Genomic DNA, 7,756 nt, shown 5'->3' with positions numbered 1-7,756 from the left:
TTTAAATCTGAATTCTTATTGATTAAGTAGATTATTTATACGTATTAGGTTCATGAAACATTATTCTAGGTATAACAACACCTGCTAGTTCCAATTTTGTTGTCAAACGATTAAGAACATGGAATGTCGATAAACCATACAATGAGTGAATCGAATTTATTAGTGAAAATAAACTTCTCTTTTGAGATAATGCTTTAATTTCAGTATTTTTCTAATTAAGGTCATCATGTCTGGAGGATCATCTAGAGACAGAGATATAGGTAGAAAATGGGAATCCGGCGCATTAAAAAGAAAAAGAAATGCTGTAACTGTTATGTCTAATCAAGCTCTGAGTTTAAGTATGATGAAATTTCTCAAGAAATCTTCAGCTGGTGTCACCGTTTCACGGTCACCCGAAGAAACTTCAGTTTCAGAGGTATCATCAAACGAAAATTTAGCTGAAAGTTCGTTACCTGGAACATCAGGCGAATCTGCTATGATCCAAGTGTCCGAACCCAATAAAGAGTTGGAAAGTGAAACGATGTGTGATTCAAAAAATCAAGTACAAGAAGTTCATTTAAAAGAGTCATTTATAGACTTAGATCCAGGAAAGTGGGTATTGCCATTAAACAATGCACAACGTCATGACCTAATTCAAAACGGACTCAATCAAAATTTAGGGATATCTGATGAAAGTTCCCCAAAAGACGCAAATAATAGACATTTTTCCAAATTTCATTTCACTCGAAAATTAAGTAACGGCGAAACGCAACATCGCAGATGGCTAGTTTACTCCATTTTTCAAGATAAAGTTTATTGCTTTCCATGCAGACTTTTTTCACATTTACAGACACAGGTAGTTATGGAAGGATGTTGTGACTGGAAAGATTTGAGCCGAATATTACAAAGACATGAACAAAGCCAAGGACACATGGAATGCATGATTAAATGGATGGAATTATATAAAGGAATAAAACACGGAAAAACAATAGATAAGGATAATGAAAGATCGATTAAAGACTCGCAAAGGTACTGGTTTAACTTATTTGAAAGAATGATTGATATAATAAACTACTTAGCTGTACACAACTTATCATTTAGAGGCCATCGGGGAATCTCTTAAATTTAGCAATCGCGGGAATAGTGGTAATTTTTATAGATTTATTCAAGTTGTTATCGAAATATGATTCGACCCTACGAGAACACATGCATCGTATTAATGAAAAACAACTAACGCAACATTATCTGAGCCATGACATTCAAAATGAACTGATTGCGTTAATGTCTAAGTCGGTAGTTGATGAAATCATAGGAAGAGTTAAAAAAGCAAAATACTACGCCTTCTTGCTCGATTGTACTAGGGATGTCAGCCGCGTTGAACAAATGTCCATAATTTTAAGATTTTGTAACTAAACAAGAGAAATAGAGGAACATTTTATTGGTTTTATTGCCGTCGCAGAAACAACGGGAGAGTACATAACAAAATCAATACTACAAGAATTAGACAGAAATGGGCTAGACATTCAAAACTGTCGAGGGCAGGGGTATGATAATGGCGCTAATATGGTCGGTATTAATAAAGGTGTCAGAACAAGAATACTCGATATAAATCCGAGAGCATTCTTTACGCCGTGCGGATGCCACAGCTGGAACTTACTTTTAATTGATGCCGCTAAATCTTCTGGAACAGCAAAAAAGTTTTTTGGTTTTATTAATAAAATATTTGTGCTGTTTGCAAAATCAAGTAAGCGTTGGGACATCGTTAGAATGAAATTAAAATTGATATTAAAACCTCTTTCTGAAACGCGATGGGAAAGCAGAATCGGAGCTGTAAAAGCAATATTTCTGCAATTTGATGATGTCATAGAATGTTTGAATGAGCTGCAAACTATAAGTGATGATTCGGAAACTCTAAGCGACTGTGACGCAGTCTTGAACAAAATAATGAGATTTGAATTTATTGTTGCGATACACGTATGGTACGAGATCTTACTACGTATCACCAATATAAGCAAACTATGGCAATCAGTTCAAGTCAATGATACTTTACGGTCATTTTGCAGCTGGATTCACGAATTTCGCAACACAGGTTTTGAGAATACTGTAACTCAAGCTCGATTATTTGTAGAAAAAAGTAACTTCAAAATAGATTCAAACTTTAAAGAAAGGAGATTAATCAGAAAAAAACAAATAAATGAACCCATTCAATCTTTGGAAAAGCAGTACAGAGTTAATTTTTTTAATATATGATCGATGCCATTTATAGTCGACACCGAATGTCGATTTAAAGCACTTAATAACTATTACGAGCAATTCGGTTTATTTATGATATCAATTATTTAAATACTATTTCAAAAGAAGATCTTCTCAAACATTGTAAAAACTTGGGCACAATTCTCCGACAAAACGAACATAGTGACATACAACCATTTGAATTATACGAAGAACTGCAACTATTGAAAATGAATATACCAGAGTCTGTAAAAAACGCGAAAGAATTACTTCAATACATGATAAAAAATAATTTAGAAGAAATATATCCAAATGTTTATATAGCAGTCAGAATTATGAACACAGTTCCAATTAGCACAGCTTCCACAGAGAGAAGTTTCTCTAAGTTAAAATTGATTAAAACGTATTTGAGAAGCACTATGAGCCAAGAAAGACTATCTGCATTATCCGTTTTATCAATTGAAGCTGAAATAGCAGGTAGTATTAGCTATGAGGAAATAATTAAAAGGTTCAGCGAGGCAAAAAGCCGAAAAGTTAGATTATGTTAGATTATGTAATATTTGTTTATTAAATTATTTATGTTATTTATGTCATTGTTTATGTTATTACTTTTTTGCAATAAATTTCATTTTATCATACATTAGTTTTACTATAATTAAATTTTTGTAATTCAACATTTTCCTAAAAAAAAAGGGGGGGGGCCTCGCAAACTAATTTCGCCGACTCCTGCGGATGGTCTAGCGCCGCCACTGCTCATGTGTATATTAAGTATATTGATTGTAATAACAACTTTATTACAGAAAGAAGCTCTCTTCTGAAAGTTTCGTTGAAAGGTGGAGTAGTCAACAGAACAATAACTTAAGAGATTGGGCCAATCACAAGTAATGATAATGATTTTAAATTTTATTAAGTATAAATATTTTTCAAATTTAATGGCTATTATTAACTTCCCGTAGGGCAAGTTATAGTAATCGCAAAAAAATCGAAAATGAAAATTTTTATATATCTTTACGTTTCAGAGGTTTCTGAACATTTTGGCATACCTTAGAAAAAATGGATGTATGTGTGTGTGTGTGTGTGTGTGTGTGTGTATGTGTGTGTTTTTTTTTTTTTTTTTTGTATAGCGAAGGAAATGCTTTTATGCATCCCAGACCGGTCTTCTGTCTGGGTATGTCGGACTCGATACCGCCCTGGTATAATACCGACTAAAACCTCCGCTTTGCCCCTGCCTCTGGTCCCACGGAAACCGCCGCTAGGCATTACTTCGTGGGGGGAGGATCTAGAATGTTACAATTCTTAACTTGTTATAAACAATGTTATAATTCATAAACATTTTACTTATCTTTCAAATGGGCAAAGTCCCATTCGCCCTTTCTCTCTCTATAGAACGCAGGTCCATTAAAACGTCTCTCGCAATCTGTCTATGGCGTTCCAAGCAGCTTCACTTGTCAGCATCACTTCAACAACATTACCTGGGGTAATTGTGCGTCTCAATGTCTCCTCCACATCATCCCGTAGAGCACCAAATCGCGGGCACACGAAGAACACGTGCTCAGCATCTTCGATTTCGCCCAAACAATATGGGCAATCCGGCGAGCTATCGTGCTTGAATCGGTGTAGGTAGGCTCGAAAACAGCCATGCCCCGATAGCATTTGCGTAGTATAATAGTTTACTTCGCCGTGCTTGCGACTTAGCCAGACTTTGATGTTAGGAATGAGACGATGCGTCCATCTGCCCTTTACAGCGACATCCCACAGTCGCTGCCATCGGTCAATGCTGTTCTGCCGTTCTTCTAATCTTAACTTTTCAGTACACAGTTGTTGATGTCTTCTATGGTAAATTGTCCGTCTTTCCTCTGCTAAGACTAAGAGAGGCACAGTTCCTGAAATGACGCACACTGCTTCCGCCGATATTGTGCGAAATGCGCAAGCAATTCTTATAGCACTGAGACGGTATAAGGGCCCTGCCATTCTCCTCGATTTTTGAGATTTAAGAGCATCACCCCATATGGAGATACCATATGTCAGCACTGAAGTAATAACTGACGATAGTAATATCCTTCTGGTTTGTTTAGGACCTCCAATATTAGGCATCAGTCGAGCAAGTTTCGTCCTAACTATTGACGCCTTAGCACTAACGTGTTCCACCTGTTGATTGAAATTCAAACGAGCATCAAGCATTACGCCAAGGTAACAGATGTGAGGTTTTGACGTGATCTCAAGATTTCCTATCTTTAGCTTGATGGTCTCAATTCTTTTCCTACTAGTGATAAGAACAGCTTCACTTTTTTGTTGTGCTAATTGGAGATTCATTGTTCCCATCCACCGATTAATTTTTCTGAATGTAATATCGAATAGGCTTACGATGTCATCAATTTGTTGGAGACAACCACTATGGCAACATCGTCTGCATATGCTACTAGTTTCACACATTCTGGAAACTCTAGTCTCAAAAGGCATCATACATAATATTCCACAGCAAAGGGCCTAGAACAGAGCCTGTGTATGTGTGTGTGTATGTATGTATGTGTGTGTATGTATGTGCGGATACAAATTTTCGTCGACGATTTCGGGAACACGGATCAACCGATTTGAATAATTCAAAAAACATTCGATTCGTATTGATAAGGAGACGTGCTGATTAGTTTTTGGCAAAGGCAGGTCTAGCCGTTCCGAAGATACGGGGCAAAAAGTTCCGAAAACGGTAACTCAGTTTTAAGAGAACGGAGCGTCCGATTTTAATAATTCAAAAAACATTTTATTTGTATTGACAAGATGAAGAATCGATACAACTTTCATGAAGGTAGGTCCAGCGGTTTCGGAGATATAGAGGAAAAGGTAAAAAATGAGCCATTTGGCGGTCAAAAATGATCATTAGACATATGCACATCAAATTATCAGATATTTTATAGAGATTTTAACAATAAGTATACATTTTGTTAACATTACTATGGGTTCCGTACCAATGCTTATGCGTTACACAGCAACGCGGCGCTTACGCGCTTTATATTTTGTCCCTATGTAGTTAAAGCAGTACGATTGCTTTGAAAAAAAGTTCAGATCTTCCACAATATGTCAAAATAAAGAAAAAAAAATTTTTTTCAAAAAAAAATATTTTTAAAAAAAAATTTTTTTTTAAAAATTTTTTTTTTCAAAAAAAAACTAATTTTTGTCCAATTTATAGTTTCTCAAAAATCTTATTTTTCAAAGTATTTTTTTTCAAAAATGTTAATCGTTTTTAAAAAAAATTATAATTTTTGGTACGGGAAGTTCCAGCAATTTGCCTTAAGGCACGATGCCCTAATTGCCTTAAGATAGAATTCCACTTACAGCTAGTTTTTATCATAGCTCCTCAAAGCAATAGGAAGAGGGAGGTGTTTGTGGGAGCAGAACAAGTTCAGGAGCGTGTTGGTGCTGCCAAAGGTGATTTAATACTTAAGTTTGTTCTCATGTTAGTAAATTAAATATGTTGATTGTAATTACCATATAACAATTTTATTACAGAAATAATCCCTTCTATGGCGGATACATATTCCACTCTTCAAGGTAAGTTAACATAATATTCAATACAATATATATATTCTAATTTTTATTTGTTTTTTAGCCACTGTTGATCATATTTTGAAAAGAGTGATCATCTTAGAGGGGAAAATCAGCGACCAAGACAAGGCTTCGACTCAGGTAAATTCCCTCAAAAAGAAGACGAATGTGTTTGATAAATTGTTTTCTTTGAGGACTGTGGAATAAAAATTAGCTAAAGAAAAATCAGAAGTGATAGAAACTGATCTGGTAAAAAATATATGAAATTATTTAAAAAAATGCAATTACATGCGATAATCAAAGCATGTTTTTAAATTGCAGTTTGGGCGTGATCCCAAATATCACATTGCCAATACATTGAGCAGAATAATGTCTGCGGACAATTTAGCCATGAAATATTCATGCCAGCCATAGTCAAAAGTAATAAATGCAGTATAACAGCTTATATATTGTATGCATATTGAAATGTAGTGTATTTGCGATTTAATTGTTTAAAGGTGTAATTTGTGACCAAATAATGCTTGGCGGAAAACGTGTTCGATAAACTAATAAGTGATTGGCTGCGATTCGCCACGCAGAGACATGAGAGGGCGTTGAAAAAAGAAATTACAATAAATTTAAATAATAAATAAAATTGAATTTTGAACGTACTTCAATTGCCAGCAAGTAAATCATACATCAACTGTCAACAAGTAGAACCGTACATCAACTGTCAACAGCGTGTCAAATATTTTGGCGGATCTTTTTCGTGTTGCGACGCGTCGGTGTAGTTTGTTCTCAAGTGAGATTTTTCTTGTTTATTAATATTATTACGTTCTTTTTAATTAATTCTTTTTTCTATTTACATTTATGTTTATAATCTCTTTATAATCTATAGCTACCATGTGATGGGACTCGATATGACCATGAAGATTTATGTATTTGGAGAAAAGGGAGGAACAGTCAGGAAAAGGACATCTTATTCTACTAGCTCTTGAAGGAGTAGTATTTGAAACATTTCATAGTAAGAAATTTTATTTTCTCATAATTTATATCTGTAATTGCTCAATTATCTACATTTTTGCTTTTGTTGCCAGATTTTCAACTTTGGAAATCTGGACATGGAACAACAAAACCAATGACTGCAAAGAAGTTTATTTTAATTGTACCAGGTCGTACACTTATGAGCAGAATAAAACCAAACAAATTTTTACCAAAGATCTTTTAAAACTGGATATACTTGCCCCTCGAGAATCATCTGCACTATTGATGACAATGGTAAAGTTACAGTTCAGTTCTGGAGAATACATATAGGGCATACTAAACCAGTTAAATATATACCATTAGATAAACAGTTAAAAGAAAATATCGAGGATAAGTTTTTAGCCACCTTGCAGGATTGTTAAATAAGATTCCTTTAATAATTATTGTAATTCTGGTCTTTGTCGATGAAATTATAGCAGGAGTTTCGAAAGCCAACATTCTTAATAGTATTCGGGATAAAGCATATAGTGGAAACTCATCTTTGAGGGGAGATCTTTAATAACTAGTCTAGATATAAGAAATATTAGAAGTAAAGCCGTGCTACCATACCCTACATATAAAAATATGAATGACAAATCTAGTGTCGAAATGTGGTTTGATGACAACAAAGAGAACAGTTCTTTTAAACTTTTATATTAAAAAAATTCGGGAGTAGAACACAGTATTCTAGAAAAGCATTAGAATTAGTTATAATGAGCAAAAAACTCCTCTTAGTTATAATGACTAAAAAACAGGCTAATATCCATGATGAATTTGGTCATGATAAAATATGCATTGATGGCACTCATGGCACGAATGCATATGGATATCACCTGCATACTCTATTATTAGTTATTGATGAATTTGCGGCAGGTTATCCAGTGGAATTTTGCTTCAGTAACCGTCAGGATGAAGCAGTATGCAGAATATTTTTTGAATTAATCAAAGAGAAGATGGGAATCATAGCTGCATCAACTTTTATGTCTGATGATGCACCAGCATA

The 7,756-nt window shown here is 34.6% G+C and overlaps 2 protein-coding genes across 2 annotated transcripts; both read left to right on the top strand.

The window, feature by feature from the left end:
- Window positions 1–226: 226 nt before the first annotated feature.
- Window positions 227–1,102, top strand: LOC113389206 (zinc finger MYM-type protein 5-like). Its single transcript, XM_026626269.1, has one exon. The coding sequence runs from the start codon at window positions 227–229 to the stop codon at window positions 1,100–1,102; it is 876 nt and encodes a 291-aa protein (XP_026482054.1).
- Window positions 1,103–1,542: 440 nt separating this feature from the next.
- LOC113389196 lies at window positions 1,543–6,165 on the top strand. The gene is made up of 6 exons (XM_026626259.1): window positions 1,543–2,113; window positions 2,338–2,688; window positions 5,560–5,634; window positions 5,716–5,757; window positions 5,816–5,892; window positions 6,073–6,165. Exons 1-6 carry the CDS (start codon window positions 1,543–1,545, stop codon window positions 6,163–6,165), a joined length of 1,209 nt encoding a protein of 402 aa, XP_026482044.1.
- Window positions 6,166–7,756: the final 1,591 nt, after the last annotated feature.

This window comes from Ctenocephalides felis, unplaced genomic scaffold, assembly GCF_003426905.1.
Source record: "Ctenocephalides felis isolate EL2017-DRISC unplaced genomic scaffold, ASM342690v1 CF-g0.4_SCAFFOLD_00845, whole genome shotgun sequence".
In the NCBI taxonomy this organism is placed as follows: Eukaryota; Metazoa; Arthropoda; class Insecta; order Siphonaptera; family Pulicidae; genus Ctenocephalides; species Ctenocephalides felis.
Note: the sequence above shows the minus strand (reverse complement) of the source record. Positions and strands in the feature narration are given on the sequence as shown.

Excerpts from the sequence above, each read along its gene's own strand:
- LOC113389196 (XM_026626259.1), top strand. The coding sequence starts at position 1,543 with ATGGTCGGTATTAATAAAGGTGTCAGAACAAGAATACTCGATATAAAT. Across the intron at positions 2,689-5,559 it reads AATTGAAGCTGAAATAGCAG|CTCCTCAAAGCAATAGGAAG; the intron begins GTAGTATTAGCT and ends TTTTTATCATAG. Across the intron at positions 5,635-5,715 it reads GCGTGTTGGTGCTGCCAAAG|AAATAATCCCTTCTATGGCG; the intron begins GTGATTTAATAC and ends ATTTTATTACAG.
- LOC113389206 (XM_026626269.1), top strand. The coding sequence starts at position 227 with ATGTCTGGAGGATCATCTAGAGACAGAGATATAGGTAGAAAATGGGAA.